Source organism: Ascaphus truei, chromosome 9 (genome assembly GCF_040206685.1).
Source record: "Ascaphus truei isolate aAscTru1 chromosome 9, aAscTru1.hap1, whole genome shotgun sequence".
Lineage (NCBI taxonomy): Eukaryota > Metazoa > Chordata > Amphibia > Anura > Ascaphidae > Ascaphus > Ascaphus truei.
In genome coordinates this window covers 50,673,717-50,692,179 of record NC_134491.1, presented here as the reverse complement: position 1 = coordinate 50,692,179, position 18,463 = coordinate 50,673,717, and the positions used below count along the sequence as shown (strand labels likewise).

Here is an 18,463-nt window from a genome sequence, read left to right as displayed (position 1 = left end):
CTCCTCCACTATAAGCTCGGCCTAAAACAGGGGTGTGCAAACTCTTCTGTTCTTACCCGCTCTCTGGCTTCGGCGGCGTCATGTGACGTTGCCATTGGACGCCGCGTTGTAACGGCAACACGTCACTGAAGAGCCGGTAAGAAGTTGGAGGCCTGACGCCTCCCCCGGCATTTCATTTAATTTAAATTCCTTGGAAGAGCATGGGGCCTCTGTAACGGCCGCGCCCCCAGTTTTTTTTTTTTTAATTTTTAAATTATATAAGCACTGCCTTTTCTAGAGTGTAAGCACTCAGGATCAGGGCCCTCATTACCTTCTGTATCTGTTTGTGCTTGTTTGTATGTCATTCTGTTTATGTAATCTGTCACAATGCACCCTCGCTGTACTGTGCTGCAGCATGTTGGCGCTTTACAAATAAACTAGGATATTTCATGACAATTCTATTGAATTGATGTGAAAGCCTGGTGATTGTGGCTAGTATTTTTCCAGACTTATCCAGGTATAGTATCTGCCCTCATAGAATGACAGTGGGGGAGCTGGTAACTCTTGAGGACTGGTTGGCTACCCATGCGCCAGGTTTCAAACAGGTCTGGTTTTCAGCATATCCCTGCTTCAGCACAGGTGATGCAGTCTTCAACTGAGCCACCTGCTGAAGCAGTGATATCCTGAAAATGTAACCTGTTGGTAGTTCTTGAGGACTGGAGTTGGCTACCCCTGCTCTGGATAAAGGATGTAATTGATCGTTGTGATAAGACTGCCTTTTATGGATGAGTAGCATGTAAGCACACCAATACAGGCAGTCCTCGTTTTACATCGACTGGCTTATCCAACGCTATGCAATGCATACCTATGTTCATTTTTACGCCAAAACAGCTTATCCAACGCTCTTACGACGCTTTGCAAAGTTGTTTGTGTATATAATATATAATACTAGATATTATATATATATATATATATATATATATATATAATACAGTATATGCACTATATAATTTGTGTGCTGCATATATTGTTTGCGTAAAATATTTTGTGTATTTTAGCATTAAAAATGCCTTCAGGAACAGAACCTTTGATTTAAACAGTGGGAAAACGTGTTTCGCTTTACAACGCCATTTTGAGTAACACATTGTGTCGGATAACCGAGGACTGCCTGTAAAGGAATAACTTACTCAAAATGTAAGAATTTTCAACAAAATACTTCAAAGTATCTACTTTTATTTATAAAAAAAAAAAAAAAAAAAAAAAAGAGTAAGGGCATTTCGGGTCCAACACAACCCTTCCTCCGGTGCAACTTGTAAGTATTGTTGATGGCTGACTTGGTGTGCTACCTTCCCCTTTATTGTTATCTATATACTGTACTATATGACTATGGTGAAGCAGAGTAGAGGTAAGCTGCCCCCCCCCCCCACTTTTATTTTTCTTTTCTTCAAATATAATAGCATTTAAAATTATTTGTTTTTGGCAACGGATAGGATTGCCCCATAACCTTTTTATATGGATAAAACCTTCTCAATGTGCCGAGATGTAAGGAATTTTATCAGCTGTGCTTTAGCATTAGAACTATAATGAATGCGTAACTTCAGGGAATCGTGCATTTTGCATTAGGCCTCGATCCCGCTGCGCTCGTTGGCGCGGGCGGCCATGTCGCGAGTTCCCCACCAGCAGGGGAATCCTCGCGAGCCGGTCCCCCCTGGCGGCACAGAGCACTACACGCTGTGGCGCGTCAGCCGCTAGGGGACACAAGAAAATGGTGATGTCTAGCGTTGACGCGTCACGTGGTGTGGCTGTGAGCCAATGGGGAGGGGAGGCTTCGGGGAGCGGGGAGGAGTGTGGAGTGAAAGCATGAGTGCCTGCGTGTGTGTGTGTGTGTGTTTAATACTTACCCTCAGCAGCTCCAGCCCGAGTCCGTGGAGGGAGGGGGGGAGGGAGTGTAGCGGGTTCCTCCGCTCAAGCCACGCCCCCCCTCCCTGTCAAACCTCCCACTCCCGCCCCGGCTCCCTACAGACCGCATATCGCGGTCTGTGTATGTCAGCGCACCGCCTGTCTGCAGTGCGGGCGCGCTGACTGAGGGAGCGGGGCCTTAGCCTTACTAGTTAGTAGCACCCACCAGTCCCCTTGCACCTTATGGCTTCTAACTAGTGTGAAAGTGCTGTATTGTGCCACCACAATATACACGTGTGTTCTCAATAATGCATTATCCAGCTTGGGAATACACCTATTTAGAAAAATAGTGCCCTTTTGCGACAGACTTGTTTTGCTTCAGTGTAGCAAACTGAGCGAATGAGACCCAGCTACAAGGTTACAAATGCAACTAAAACTTAATTTTTCATTAGGTTTTAAACCCCTCTGCTTCATGTGATACTTCCCTGTAAAGGGTCTGGGCACAAAAAAAACTTGTTTAAAGATCTCACATGCATGAGGAAGCCACATTGTCATCCTTTATGGCTTCCTATTGGCTGATGTGATGCAGGACTTTTGTTTAAAAATAAAGTAGATCGTGGCAGCACATTATTTATTTATTTTTTGAAGGTAAATATCTTGGGTGCGGTGGCTGATTACCTGAATGTGGTTCCGCAGCCCTTGGGAATTGATTTGGAAAGAGTTTTCAAAAAGGCCCATTACTGTTGCAAATAATTGAGAAACGACTGTTGCCAACAGTGCAGTTTGAGAGAAGCTGCCCATTTCGTAGCTTGTTACAAGATGAAACCTACATCAAAAGTGATCTTTGTACTGAATTCCTGCTGTTAAAATCGGGTACAACGATACTTAGATTGGTAACATGTTTATCTCCCACTTATCAATATAAAACTTTTATGTTTTGATACCTCATATATAAAACACGGCAACTCCATTTTGGTTTTGTGCTTAAAACATTTAACCAATACACCTTTTCACAGAATGTATTAGCCTGGAAAAGCAGACTAGACCACACATTCTGTTCCTCTGCAATATTTCTAATGCATTTAACCTGTCGGATAAGGCTTATATCCCATATTATTAGAAACAAAATACACTTGTGTCATTTCTCAGTAGTAAATTCTATATATAGTTAGGCTACAACAAAGCATTGATTTAGCTAGGAAAAGGTAACAAGCTCGGGGATATTTTGCCTCAGAGTTGTCACATTTACCAATTGTGCAATTTCATGTAAACAATTCCCCCTACCCCACCCACTAGATGCTTATCTTGTTTTAGCTTGAATGGTATATAGCTGTCTGCCTCCTCCCCTGCTCTTTGTAAAGCAAACACCAGGAGTGGCACAGAACCAACTCCTTCTGACAGTGGTTTATGGTTTCTCTTTGCTAGCTCACAAGGCCCACACCCCACATATACTGACTAAAGTATGATCTACCACCATCTAGTGTTAAAACGGCTTCTTACAGTTGGTGCAGTGTATTTATAAAAAATAAAACCATGTTAATAAAAATGAAAGCTGACAATTTGTGGTGTCACTAAAACTCAATCAAAGCACATTTAAGCACTAGCAGAGTAATTGCTCCTATTGGAGTTGTGTACCAGATCTGTTTTTGTTTGCATCTCAGCATTGGAAGAACACTACGGAGTGTTCCACTCATCACAATGTTCAGTGGAGTGACTGCTACTGAATTTATAAACCAACTTGAGCACTTCTTCTTTGTCATCCCTGATCAAGTCCTCAAATGGTGTGGAAGTGACTTTAGGGGAAAAAAAATAAAGTGAAGATGAACACCAAGTGATCTGTATGAACTACATACTAAGGTTGCCTCCACGCTAACACTGATCTTGCCGAGTTTAGTTCCTGCAATTTAAATTGTCCCGTCCCTGCTCACGCGGTGTGGGCACACACTCTCCCAAGCTTCGGGAGACAAAAAAAAAAGTTTGAAGTGCTCTCAACATGCCCCCACGCCTGTGCAAAATAGACAGGACACCCAGCACTCTAGCTTGGAGAGCTGGTGACATCACCAGTTTCAAGCATGAGCGCAGTCAGCAGCATAACTGTGCATGACACAACAGTTGGAAACAAATACAATTAGCAGACCTGTGAATTGTTTTATTTTGCCTTAAGGCCAACTCTTTCCAATGTGTACACCACAGTAGATAAGAAAAGGACATGAACTTGCATAGTGTGGTGTTAACTGATGGATTGTGTAAATTGACATGCTCTGATCACATTAAAGTAAATAAGCAAGAATGTGTTTTGCTTCTATTGGGTTTAAGAGGGTGGCTGTTTAGGTATGAGCACCTTGTATAACCATTTTATAAAAGGTCATGGAGGTCAAACTCACTAAATACACTTCCTGAGTTTTTCAATAGAAAAAGAAACTACAAGTGTCTTTAGCCATGGTTACCAAAACATAGAACTCATTAAGAATGACTGAAATGTCAGAACATTTCATCAGCCTTTTCCTCAGTACTCAAAGAATGTAACTAAACATATGTTCTCCAATTGTAGATGCAAACAAACAATTTAAAGCTGCAGTCTTGCTAGTTGTTACTCCTGCAGTAATCTGCATGCCCACCTCAGTGACACCTAAAATGAGTATTACAACAGAATCTCTTAACTGGGCTGTTTCCTCGGCATTCCTGTGCACTTTTTTTTTTTCTGAAGTCATATACTAAATGGAATAAAGCTATCAAGTGCCCGAGTCACTGCATAACACATGGGCATTTACGAGTCATTTGGTTTAAACTTTTAGGACTGGCTTTAACACCTGTGCAATGCAGTTTCCGCCCTGTGGCATGAAACCCCTCTCCAACCCAGTTAAACCTGAAATGGAATATAAGGAAATAACCAATTATGGTATGACCGTGATTCATTCAGTATCAATATTTCATAAGGGAAACATTGGCTTAGTGACAGAAGTCTACAGCTGTGACAAGTTCTGTGTTAGCTTTCTTTATGCCAGCCGTTTATAAATGCAATAATCACGTAACCCAAATTCTAAAAGTAACAGCATTATACTTAAGATTTAGTAAAGTTTAACACCTGCTAAATAGAAAAACTATTGAATCCAACCTACAATAAAGCGTTTGTTAAATATATACAGCGTAGGTCTTTTAACCTCCACAGGGCCTTGATCCAGACCATCCACCATTCTATTGATATACACAGGTGATGTAAAAGATTGAAAAACTGGCCAGAGATACCATAAACTACAAATTAACAAGTGTCACCTGTAAGCCTATGTCTCCACTCCTCAAACCAACGTTTCATATTCTAATAAAGAATGTAGTGCTCTAACACAATTTGATGTTTTTGTACAACTGGTTTAAAGCAGTTTGATAAGAATGCCCTGGGTACTTCACTACAGCAATTTAATTAAGCAAGAGGAGAGAATTGTGAGTTTTGTCCAGTGAAAGCTGCTTCAGCAGTAATGTCAAAGTAAAAAAAAAAATAAGTGTAACTAGTACTAAAAATACATAAGTTATTAAACATTCACAGTGCTCTAAACATTATCCACAACCTGTAACTAGTGGAGATCAAGATCACATGATTTTGTCCACAAATAAATAGATTTCAGACAACACAAAATGTAAACAGTGAAGGTTTACTGCCAGTTTATCAAGCCGAATCTGTCCAGGGTCACATACATAAAAACAGTATTCCTTGGTGAGAAGCTGCAGGCTCCATGAAGAAAATAAATGTATATATAAAAAAAAGTTACATGTTATCATCGTCAGAATCATCCTCCTCTTCTAATGATTCCTGTTTCAAAATAAAATAAAGCTATTAAAAAATGATCCATTTCCTTAGTACACCACAATTGTTCAAAATAGTTTCTACGCTGCTCACTTAGTTTATTGACAATGAATTGCACTATGCCCTTTTTCATTTTGTAAATCTGATGCTTTGTTCAGGAGAAAAGTTTCTGAAATATTACATGATATTATCTGGGGAGTTAATTTAGTTTGCCCCAGAGATTATTCCAGTCTAAAGTCATGTGCAACACAAATGTTGCGTGAGAGATAGCAGCGGATGCTCAGGCCTCGTCCAGGCTCTTCGCTTGCGTACTGAGGTGCAGGGAAAGCGGGTGCTTTCCCTGGTCTTGTGGTTGCTTGCCCTGCGTGCCGTCAGGGGGCGGGCCAGTTAAGTCACGGAGCTGGTTCGCCCTCATTGGGCGAACCGCTCGATTTTTAAAATCTGCTAAGACCTACGCTTTCGCGCGCTTGCGGAAGCGTAGACAAGCCCCTACTAAAGCCGCTCTAATTGTGGCTGTAGGGGCTCAGTGGCAAGCATGAGCGAGCGTCAGCATGCAAGCAGGTAACATGGCTGAGGCCTTAGGGAGGGGGGGGGGGGAGAGGAGAAGGATTGCAACATTAAAGTATGAATCCCAAATATACAAACACACACGGAGCATCTTCCGCAGCTAAAACCGCACTTTAGTTAAGAGGACCCTCCCGTTTCGGATATGTTGCGGGTTACTTCGTGGACATGGAATCTGTTGTCCAGTAAGAAGCCAATGTCCCCTGGTTGCTATTGGCACATGGGATTTGGTGACCATTTTGATTTCGTTAAAGAGAATACAAAAAAAACAGCCACTAAAACCGCGAGCCCCTGGTTTATACATGAGCAATAAATATAGATGGGGATTTTATTTAGACAAGAATTTCTCCTTTTAGAAAGCATTGTGAATATAGAATTTACATTGTGTTTCTATTGGGCCCAGTTAACAAACCGCAAACCTGGGACCTAAATTAAAATGTAACCATGTTACCTTTGCGTATTTTTCAGCTTCTTCCCTGACATCTTTTGGAACGGCTTCATGTTTTCCTTTAGTAACTATTGAAAAAGAAAGACAGTTGTCTTGCTTTCATTTACACAAACTTACAATGCCAACGAATTCAAAACAACTTACTGGATGCATACTAAAAAAACAACAACACACAGAGGCAGATAAGCTGCAAGGGTAAACTTATTCTTTCTACATCAGAGAAAAAGGGAGAAGTCATTATTTGAATAAATGTTGCTTTCTTGGGAGATACAAAATAAGTGGTTATCCTTTTTTAACCTGCCTGCTGGGACCTGACATTAAAACACTAAAGCTGCAGCCATGGCACCAGCATCAAAAGCGCAGTGTTCAAACGATGGAAAAGAATCCCGGCAGCAGCCATGTTAAGCAATCGGACTTTCAAAATCCAGCATGAAAATGACAGACTAACAGGTAAGGAAGCCGGTTTATTATTGATGGATGTAAAGCCGCATTTTATGCAACATCCATATGTAGTATTAAATAATATTGCTGCATTTTTACCCCCACTCCTTATGCTTTTTCTAATGATTTTTTTAATGTATTAAGGGAGAAATTCATGCTTTCGTTTTATTACTGGTTTGAAGCAGGGGTCTCTGGAGCTGAACCCCCTGCTTCCCGAGATACAGACCTCCAAACGGGAGTGCTCGGCCAAATTTAAAGCTCCCGCGTCATACGGGCCCACAGGAAGCCCAATCTGAATACGTTATAGCTTCCTATTGGCCCATGGGGTGCGGGAGCGTCGAAACGGTCATTACATGAACCCTGCTATCCGAGTAGCTACCGACACCCCCCTACGGAAACCTGTCCAGAAGCAGGGCTCATTGGAGCCGATGTTAATGGGGTTCAACTCCAGAGACCCCCTGCTTCAATCCTAAATTCAAAACATTTTTTAAATAAAAATCACCAGCTTGGGTTGCTATAGCAACTTTTTAGGAAGCTACATCACTCTTGAAATAGGCAGCCATATTGCGTGCCCTGGGAAGCAGGATCTTTGCTGATCAATCAGCAGCTAGCTTAGATAATTATATTGCTATAAAAATGTTAAACAGCTGCATCTATTAACAAAAACAGGCAAGAAGAAAAGCTGCTTTACAAGGAATGCACACAGATGCAGAATGAAGATTATTATAACATGGTTAACGGAGCGATACAATGTGTATATTTAAGGTGCCTTACTTTCTCCAACCCAACTGAGCTCAAGTTCAAAAGATTTATCCTTGACTTCATCATGAACGATGTAGATTCTATGAAGAAAAGGAAAGATTGCAATACAAAATTAACAACACCAACAAATACTGTGTACTTAGTCAAGAAAAGAAATACATCGGAGTACATTTAGATACAGTGCAATACCTACATTTTCGCTACTTCTTTGACAGCTTCTCGGCAGGTCATGTTTTTCATCTGCTGTGAGAAATACAAACAGTATGAGTCGGCTGTACTAATCCAGCATCACCATCAGATCTCATGGAATAGGGGGTACCTAGAGCTGAAATGAACACACTGCTGCTCTGGGGACCAACTGCTTTGTAACTACAGAAGTTTGCTATTTTTCCCCCCCTCAAACCTACAGGGATAGCACCTTTCAAATGGGGTCTTACATAACCAGGGAAGGAAGGGGGAATATAATGCATACACATCTGAAACCAACTAAAATATTTAAAACTCCCTTCTAGCCTGTGATGATCAGTAACACTGCATCACTTGTTTAGATGTCACACTCTTACCTGAAGTTTTTCAATCTCTGTCTTGGCAGCCTGCTTGGCTTTACCAATAGAGCACCCCCAGTATCCCTGAAAAACATACAAAACGTGATGAGGAGTTTTCATAAACTGCTTTAAAGTCTAATTTTGCAAAGAAAGCAGGCTTGAAATACCTGGGGTGGTTCTCACTAAGAAATCAATTGGATATTAAAATTGTAACTAAAGCAATACATAATGTAACACTTGCCATACAAATAGCACGCTTGGTATGCAACCAAGTAGAAGTCTTGACCTGTAGGAGGGGTTGCTTTAATGGTATTTCCCACTTCCCCCCATGGTCAGCGTTGTTATAAGCGGTAAAACACATTCACAGCACCAGAAAGGGGGGGGGGGGGGGGGGTTAAGGGAAAACAACTCACGTTTCGAATGCAACACACTGCCTTTATCAAGGCGAAGGCTCGTGTGGTGCAGCCGAAACTTCAGCTTTTTAGGCCTATTTAAGTTTTGGGGATTAAGTCTGTTCATGCCCTCCTTGTTGGGCCACCCAGGAAGGCCTTTTTTTGATGAGAATTGTATGTTTACGTTCATCTTTTAGGTGATGTGCCTGGGGAACCACTAACGTTCCACGGATTTGCCGCCAGCACAATCACTCCCACGGGACCTGTACCGAAAGTGTGGCAATTTAACTCCCTACGAGCCATCTTGATATGATGAGAGAAACTGGCCATCTACAAAGAGCCAAATAAGCCACCCGCTCTGTGCTTCCTGGACAACAGATGTTCAGTGATGGGAGCCTCTCCTGTTTTGTGCAAGTTACTTTGTGCAGCATTTGTATAATGCAAGTTGCTCAAGAGAGAGCGAGAGTGAAAGCGCTCATCCAGTGTCCGTCCCCAATGAATGCCCCCCTGCAGCATATGCCTAATGAGAAGACATTCTACAGCAATTACTAATTTGCCGTGAACAAAACAGGGTGTACAAATCCTGTGGCAGAAAATTCATGCAGAATCTTCTTAAGAGTCCTTCCTTAAAAATATTAGATATTAATACAGTATCTCTAAAATAGAAACTATAAAGGGGATTGTACTATGAACTATAAAGAAAAATGTAGAATAAAAAAGTAATACATTCCATAAAATGATTTTATCTACTATTATTTCAGCTTAAATAACGTACGTGCACAAATGCTCTACGTTTACAGCTTTTAAACCCACTTATCCCAGACAGACAAGCAAACGGCGAAAGGTTACCAAAAAGGAGCACTTTACAGCAAAGTGACTTACATAGGAAACGCCTGATGGGTCAACCATATACAGCTGGGGTCCATCATCTTCATTATAGGATCCCAACATGAAACTGCACGAGACATTAAATATGGTAAAGTTAAATAATCTCATAGTACAGGGGTGGCCGACTTTAGTCCTCAAGGATCACCAACAGATCGGGTATTAAGGATATTCCTGCTTCAGCAGAGGTGGCTCAATCAGTAGTGCAGTCTTCGACTAACAAAGAGCAGGGTTTCTAATAAAATGTCCAAACAAGATGTGTGCCTCGTAGGTCTTAAGTTACATTAGAGGCTACTTTAAAAAAAAAAATAAGGGTGTAGTTTGAGATCTATACAACCATTATATTGGCTTAAAAACATTTTGAATCCTTCCAGATAATGAAGGAAAATTTAATGTTTGTGTTCAATAGGTTACATATACACTAGATACAGTATATACACAACATAATTGCAGTGAATGAGAGTTGTAGCTGTCTTAATGTTATGATCCACATATGTTGGCAACAGCAAGCATTAAACACTGGTAACAATGGAACACACAAAACTCAATTACTGGAGCCTTCCAATATAATTGCAATGATAAAAAACCGATCGCATTGTGATCTTACCTGCAGCCAAAGGGTCTGACGGCACTGTACAGCGTATACGCGTGCACATACATGGCTACTCTGTCTGCGAGATGCTAAGAGAAGTGATGGAGATGACAGAAGACAACAAAATTAAATACTTCCAAACAATCAAAGGATCAGAATTCAAAATGCATTTCCTTCGTAGAAATCAGGAATGTACCTTCAATGGAATGTCATAGCCGTAGTTAGATCTGAAATTGGAAGCTTCTTCTCTAGCTATGTCAGCTAAGGAACGAGCATCTGCCAGGAGCCCCGCTACAGCCTGCAAATAGAAGCATTACAATGCAACAGACATTGAATCGCTTGCACAAACTGTAGTGCATTCAAGGCCTCGCCCCAACGTAAAGGAGTTAAAGCTGCAGTTCAAGCAATATCCTACGTGTTTATGTTTAATAAATCAGTTCTGTACTATGAGATTGTATTCTAATGTAGTAAGCATTTTGTTTCTATAGAAACCATTTACAAAGTCACACCCCCTTCCTCTTCTGAGACTGGCTCTTGAGCCCTGCCCTCTCTCTAGCAGTGCACCAATTGTATTTAGTGCCTGCCTGGTCACATGATCTTCCACACAACTTTGCATCCTGGGTACTTTTGTGCAGCCCTAACAGTAAATTAAATAACCCCCGTTTCGGTGATTGATTACAGGAGAACGGATCGATCGGCAACTAAGCTAATCACTTGTCAGTGTGCAGATTGTATTGATGCACAAATTAAATGGATTTTTTTTATACCGTTAGGTTGAATTGTAGCTTTAAGATTTTCTTCCCATTTCAGGTAAAATGTCACCATTTGTTTAGTGTTTTAAGTAGACTCATAATTAAGAAAACATTTAAGTTGATTAGAAAAGTTGCCCCTATAAAAAAAAATTAAAAAAAAAAATGAATATCATTACATCATTTGGTAAGTCAGAGGTTTCCACAGCTTTAGTAAATGTTATATTTTTTTTAATCTCGAAACTAAAAATAAATATAGAAATAACACCGTACCATTCCGACATGCCGATCAACATTAAAGATCCGTTTGTTAGAGCCTTCTTCATAGAGTTTGGAGAGCACAAGTTTCTCTACGCCGAACACAACTCCATCCTTACACCTGATGCTGATTGCCGTACTGCAAAATGAATGGAGAATGGGCATTCAGTACATAATCCATTCAGGACAGCCAATGAAAAAGGATGTACCCAATTGCAGGAGAGCACACCTCTACGAGACAGGAATTACACACATATACATATATATATGCCACAGTTTTCAAACATCTTAATGTTTCACATGTTGACAGCTCCAGAACCACCATATTACAGTAATGTGGGCGAGTGTATTTTTTTTTTACTTAAAAGTATGGGCGGGGAAAAACGAACGTATTCCTGCCAAAATTAAAGGAAACGATCGCTGGCGCTGCCGCTTATGAAATGGTGCTGTGCATTCGCTCAGATTGGAATCCTGTCGGTTCAGCTCACATCAGATATCTCACCAAAGCTGTATGTTCCAATGCAATTAATATCTCTACAAACGTCAGTTTTTGTTTCACTATGTGCAAACCGCATCAAAAACATCCTAATATACTTTATGGATTTGCATTTATCCAGCACTAGAGCGGGGTGACCTTTTCACAGAAATTCAGATCCGCTGCAAATTTCCTTTCATCCGCGGGTCTGTCTCAAAAGGCAGATTCCCTTCTCCCCCCTTTATCAATGAAAAGCCAAAAACAGATCCAGATTTTTTTAAATCCAAATGTGTTTGTGGTTTTCAGACCCTGAAATGTATGTCTCTTTAATTATATACCACCCACAGCTGTAATTGGCACTTTACAAGAGACAATACAGTACAAGGAATCCAACAATAGGAAAGGAAATCCATGCCCCGGAGAGCTTACAATCTAAGTGGTATGTTGGGAGACAGAGACAGCAGGTGAGGGAATTAGTGCTGTAGATGGCAGTGCTTGGCCACAATGGATGGTAGGAGCGACTGTGGGACAGAAGTCATGAGTCCAGGCTATTGGGATGCTTAATTTAAGGTGAGTTTTAAGGTTTGACCTAAAAAGGTGGGGATAGAAGGGGCTTGGTGTATATGGAGAATAGAATTCCACAAGTAAGGGGCAGTGAGGAAACCCGGTTTAAGGCAAAAGAGAGCAGTAAGTGGTGAAAGGGGTGGAGAGGAGATATTGGTTGAGCGCGAAAGACAAGTAGAGCACATAACGAGAGATCAAAGCGGATATGTAGGAAGGAGCAGAGTGGAGAGGAGATGAGGAGAGACTGTTTTGGGAGAAGGCGAAATTATTCTAGCAGCAGAGTTTTGGATAGATTGCCAAGGAGAACATTGATGTAGGGAGGGATGTTAGCCGTATGTTCCAATAATCAGGACGGGATTTGAGTTTTCGCAGTAGATTGACAGAGGAAAAGGCGGATCTTGGCGATATTATGGAGGGCGCATCAACACTTTTTAGCCATGTCGTGAATGGAGAAGGAAAGTGCCATAGGACAGGGAGGAATTGGGGAGACTAAGGCCTGGGACATAGTAAACACTTTTGTGCTGCTGCTCGCTATTGCTTGCTGCCGCTTGCTCTACCAGGAGCTTTTTGCTGTCCTGGCAGAGGAGACAGCAAGCGCGCTTGGGAGGCGGGTATCACTGTGTGTGTGTGTCACTTGGTAGCTGTCAGTGTGTGTGTGTGTCACTTTGAAGTGGTGTGTGTGTCACTTTGAAGTGGTGTGTGTGTCACTTTGAAGTGGTGTGTGTGTCACTTTGAAGTGGTGTGTGTGTCACTTTGAAGTGGTCTGTGTGTCACTGGGGAACCTGTGTGTGTGTGTGTGTGTATGTTATATAATATTTTAAAAATTAAAAAAAAAAAAAAGAAGATGTGAGAATAAATTATTTATTAACATTGTGACTCTTTGATAAATATATTCACGCGCGCACGCGCACACACACACACACACACACACACACACACTTTGCTGGCTGAGCTCTGCTATCTCAGATCACCGAAACAGAAGGGGGAAAAAAATGGCTGCAGCCCCATTGGATGGGAGCGGTCACGTGACCGCTCCTCCGCTCCCCCAAGCAGCAAAATTTCAAACTCTCCTGTCTCTTCTGATTTTCTCAGCCTCCGCACGCATCAGCAAGCATGCGGAGGGAGAAACTATAGCCGCGCTGATTACAGATGCAGGGGCTTTGTGTATCTGTTCAGCGACGATGATTTCACTATGTCCCAGGTCTAAGACAGGAGCGAGAGTTCTGATCAGGTGGGAGGGGGTGGGCTTGAGGGTGTTTATGGTAAAGGGAGAAGAGAAAGTCAGCGTAGAAACGGCTAACTGTAACAGGAGAAAAGGAGTCAAGAGTAGAAGAGGAGTTAGGTAGAAGCAGAGAGGTGGGGGAAGGGACAGAAGGAAAATCATTGATACATGGATAGCATCCATCTTGCCTTTAAAGTGGTCGGCAAAGGCATGAGGAGAAAATCGGAAAACGGAGTCAAATACAGAGAAAAAACTGCGTGGATTGGATTTGTGAGTGTTGAGTGAGGAAAAGTACAGTTGTTTAGCCTGAAAGAGCAGAGTTAAAACAGGATAGGAGAAATTTATAGTGCAATAAAGCAGCTAGCATGATAGATTTCCATCATAGGTGTTCAGAGGAGCGAGTGCAGGTGTGAAGGAAGCGCGTTTGTGCATTTAACCAAGACCGTGGGTTAGAAGGACCGGTGTGTCAGAGCCAAAAAGGGGCATATAGATCAGGCGAGGATAGTGTTGTAAGAGTTGACAAGATGATCAGTTTCAGCAGAAGGTGAGAGAGCAGAGAGGTTAGCGTTCAGGGTAGATGGTCAAAAGAGCAAAGGTCTCGAGAGTAGCGAGTAGAAAAGGTAGGAGGGGGTGAGGGGAATGAGTAGTTGTGAATGATGGGGGGATATAGAAAAAAAATAGAAAGGGAACTGTTTTTAGGGAAGACCAGGTCTAAATAGTGACAATCCTTGTGGGTGCTGGAATCGATCCATTCGCGGAGTACAAAAGTAGAAGATTAAATAGAGCAGGCGTGATGCCCAGCAGACGGAGGTATCAATGTAACATTTGAAGTCCCCAGTACAATCATATGAGTGAGAGAGAAGAAAAGTCAGATGTAGCTGTAGGTAGTCTGTACATGACTGCCACGTGCAGAGGGTAGAAAAGCAGGACAGCGTTCACCCCAAATGGAAAAAAAAATGGAAACAGATGGGGGAACAGGGCAGAGCTGATATTGGCAGTGGGAGGACAGGATGAGACCTACCCCTCCACCCCGGTCATTGGGGCGTGGAGTGTGAGAGAATGAGATACCACTATAGGAAACAGCAGCCTCAACAGCAGTCACGTTGTGAGAGGCAGGTTAGAGCTGAAGAGAGAGTAGAAGAGGTTGTGCACAAACAGAGCCTTGTGAGAAAGCAGACATTCCTGAGCGCACAGGAGAAGGGAATAGAGAAGAGAGACACAGAATAGGTAGTATTAAAATCAATTAACACCCTAAGGCTGCGCTTATAGTGCTAGCGGCGTCAGGCTGCGGTCGCTGGAAAAATCAAATTGAGATGACGTCCAGCGATCGCGACCAAGCTGTCGCGTCGCGCTTACTATGAGCACACGCGATGGAGGCAATGCATTTGTTTTGATGCGACGTCGCCGGCACTTAAAGCGCAGCCTTAGTAGGGAGCGGACAATAATATCCCCAGCTGCAAGAAGGAACAGTAGAGAGAAAGGAGACGAGAAGAGGATTTGTGCGAGTGCTTTTTATTGAGGTGTGCAGAAGTAGCTGGGATAGAGGTATGGAAGTAATTTATTTATAAAATGTTTTACCAGGAAGTAATACATTGGGCGTTACCTCGTTTTCAGGTAGGTCCAGGTAATGGTGCAGTGCCTGGGCACTGGCAAAGGTGGAGGGAAGGAGAGATTAAGAAATGTGGATAGGAGGAAGGTGGAGAGAATAGAAAAGTTTGCAAAGGAGCGAGGAAACTGCAAACAGAAAAACAAATTAATAGGGAGGGCATATTGGGATGCAGCACAGGTAGTAGGGAGAGAAAGTTAGTAGAAGGAGAGCGTTCCCAGGTGTTGCAGGATAAGGAGTATGACTTGAAAGACACGAGGGGGCAGTGTAGCACTAAAGGTTTAGTTCGCCCAGTTGCTGTTAAAATGCTGAATCCAGTTATTTTCTTGTTCACCTCCAGCTTAACGCCACAGACACTTAGGCCCGGGCCATAGAGGTGTGACGTTGACACTGCTGAAGGCTGATTGGATGTTTTCAGCCGACAGCGCGCTGAAAAACAGCTTGGCTCTCGGCTGAAAACTCCAAAGCCTGAGCACGCCTGCGGACGCTCGCGTGAGCCCCCTCTCAAGGCATCCTCATTGAGGATGCAGGGGCTCAGCGCTGAGCGTCCGCACGCCTCAGCACGGCTGGTCCATCTATGGACGCAGCCTTAAGATGCGGCACTAATCATACGCGTGGACACTCTCCCAGTTTCCTTTAAAAGCAATCCACTCCACTTCCTGGTTGCCAGTTCAATGTGCCTTGTGCACAAAAAAAAAAAGGACCAGGGATATCTGCTAATAGTCGGATTAGCTTCAGGTGTGAGCAGAAGACCTGAAAAGTATAGTATGTCAGTGGAGTTACCCGGCAGCTGGTTTAGGTCACGATGCTAGAGCTGCTGCCCACAATAGCCGAGGTTGTGGATTCTGATCCTGTTGGGCTTGACACAAGTACCCCAGACTTGTCAATATAGTTTTTATGGAAACCCGTGGATAACATTTTGACATGTTCGCCCAGATCTACCCTACACCTCAGTGACAGTGCCCCATAAGAGAATATTTTCTTACCTACTGTTCTCCACGGCTTTGGCTGCATATTCTACTTGAAATACTCTGCCATCTGGAGAGAATGTGGAAGCGGACAGATCATACTGGAGATAAAAACAAAAATGTTTTAGTTCCAACAGTGGGTGTACCCCTAAAATCAATGCATTACATCAGAGTTGCAGAGCCACACATAGCATAACAAATCCAAACTGCTTTACTCACTGTTGGGGGAAAAAATTGATTCATTTTGTTTTAAAACTGCAGTTCAAGCTGCCGTTTAAATTAAAAAATATATTTTTTTTTTCCCATTCAATATGTGCATCAATACAATCTGCACACTGACAAGTGATTAGCCAAGTTGCAAATCGATCCGATCTCCTGTAATCGATCGCTTGCTCAGGGTTATTTAATTCAGTTCTTGCACAGCATTGTGGGCAATGTAGTCCTGGAATATGATTGACAGGGCAGTTACTAGATACAAATGATGCACTGCTAGAGAAAGGGTGGGGCTCAAAGGCAGAGCCTATCAGAAGGGGAAGGGGGCTGTCACTTTGGAAATGATTCCTACATAAGAAACATTAAAAATGTCTTTAAAACATTTTGTTTGTTTAAATGCTATAAGTATTTTCTCATAGTACAGAACTAATGTTTTTTTTTTTTTTTAAAACACACATAGGACATTGCTTGAACTGCAGCTTTAAATCTAGATTTCCATGTTTTTTTTAGTAGCCAATTAAAATAGGACGGTTTGAGGCTACAATTATTGTAGGGTGTACGTAGCCTGCATAAGATCCACCAAGGCTCCGTCTCACTTTTAAAGCTTTACACTCTTTTGCTCCTTGCATCTCAGCCCTAATTTCTCGCTATGCACCATCCCGAATCTTGCATTCTGCTCAAGGATGCCTTGTCTCTATCCCTTTTATGTCTAAAGCCCTCTCCTACCTTAAACCTCTCTCACCGACTGCCCCACACCACTGGAATGCCATTCCTCTCAATATCAGACTGCCACCCTCTCTATCCACCTTTAAGACCCATTTTAAAACCCACCTCCTTAACGAAGCATACGAGTAGCTCTGTGGCTGATACTATACACCTCTTACATAAACCATGGCCCCTTGCAGACGCACTTACCAGAATGTCCTACTGTCTCTGTATGTTCCTCCTACCTACCAATTAGATTGTAAGCTCTTCAAGGCAGGAACTCCTTTTCCTAAATGTCACTCATCTGAAAGCGCTTCTTCCCATTATGTGTTATTTGTATCTGATATTTATACGATTATCACGTGTATTACTGCTGTGAAGCGCTATGTACATGAATGGCGCTATATATATATAAATAAAGATATGCATACTAAGGCAGGGGTGCTCAACTCCAGTCCTCAGGCCCCCCCAACAAGATACGTTTTCAGGATATCCCTGCTTCAGCACAGGTGACTCAGAGACTTGTTTAACTGCATCACCTGTGCTGAAGCTGGGATATCCTGAAAACCTGACCTGTTTGGGTGGGGGGGGAAGAGGGTCTTGAGGACTGGAGTTGAGCACCCCTGCACGAAGGTGCAAACAAAAGCCACCACCCTCCTTCTCACCGGCACTCACAGGCCAACCCCCCCCAACCGGCCAAACCCCGAACCGGCACTCACATGCCAACCTCCTCCTCGGCACTTACAGGCCAACCCCCTCACCGGCCAACTTCCCCCCCTCACCGGCACTCACAGGCCAACTTCCCCCCCTCACCGGCACTCACAGGCCAACTGCCCCCCCTCACCGGCACTCACAGGCCAACTTCCCCCCCTCACCGGCACTCACAGGCCAACTTCCCCCCCTCACCGGCACTCACAGGCCAACTTTCCCCCCTCACCGGCACTCACAGGCCAACTTCCCCCCCTCACCGGCACTCCACTCTAGGTGACACTTTCGCTTTCACTTCGTGCAGTGACTCAGCGCCGCTTCCAGCACCTCCCAGGCATGATGCAGACTCTGCAGGCCGAGCGCCTCCCCCCTTACCACAAGGCCCCGCTGGTGTGTGTCCCCCTCTCTGCAGGCCCAGCGCTTCCCCCCTCAAGCCCGGCCGGTATGTGTCTCGTGCAGGGCCCCGCCGGCCGGCAACCCCCCTCCGCTCACTCAGCACCACCGCGGCCAGCTTCCCCCGGGACACTCACCCCGGTACCGATAGAACTCATCTCGAGCCGAACGCTGCACTGCCAGGCGGTGAGGCTGCACTTTCACTCCGCTGCTTCCTCCGCACGTCCACCACCCAACAACGCGCGATCCAATTGCTCGGGGACTGACCTATCAGCGGCAGCGCTTCTGCGCGCATG

General features: G+C 43.4%; 1 protein-coding gene across 2 annotated transcripts; it reads right to left on the bottom strand.

Annotated features, from left to right (window-relative positions):
- Positions 1 to 5,506: 5,506 nt before the first annotated feature.
- On the bottom strand, positions 5,507 to 18,463 carry PSMA3 (proteasome 20S subunit alpha 3). Of its 2 annotated transcripts, none has more exons than XM_075614781.1 (11): positions 18,305 to 18,463; positions 16,167 to 16,249; positions 11,329 to 11,452; positions 10,503 to 10,604; positions 10,322 to 10,395; positions 9,712 to 9,784; positions 8,456 to 8,521; positions 8,086 to 8,132; positions 7,905 to 7,972; positions 6,693 to 6,757; positions 5,507 to 5,683 (listed from the first exon to the last, which is right to left on the bottom strand). In XM_075614781.1, exons 1-11 carry the CDS (start codon positions 18,323 to 18,325, stop codon positions 5,639 to 5,641), a joined length of 768 nt encoding a protein of 255 aa, XP_075470896.1. In that variant the 5' UTR covers positions 18,326 to 18,463; the 3' UTR covers positions 5,507 to 5,638. The 2 variants fall into 2 exon arrangements, with proteins under 2 accessions (XP_075470896.1, XP_075470895.1); XM_075614780.1 differs by having other exon boundaries at positions 8,086 to 8,135; positions 18,305 to 18,462.

Coding starts and splice junctions, on each gene's coding strand:
- PSMA3 (XM_075614780.1), bottom strand. CDS start 18,325: ATGAGTTCTATCGGTACCGGG. Junction 9,785..10,321: donor GTCAGACCCTTTGGCTGCAG/GTAAGATCACAA, acceptor TGTCTCGTGCAG/TTTCATGTTGGGATCCTATA. Junction 8,136..8,455: donor CAGAGATTGAAAAACTTCAG/GTAAGAGTGTGA, acceptor TATTTCTCACAG/CAGATGAAAAACATGACCTG.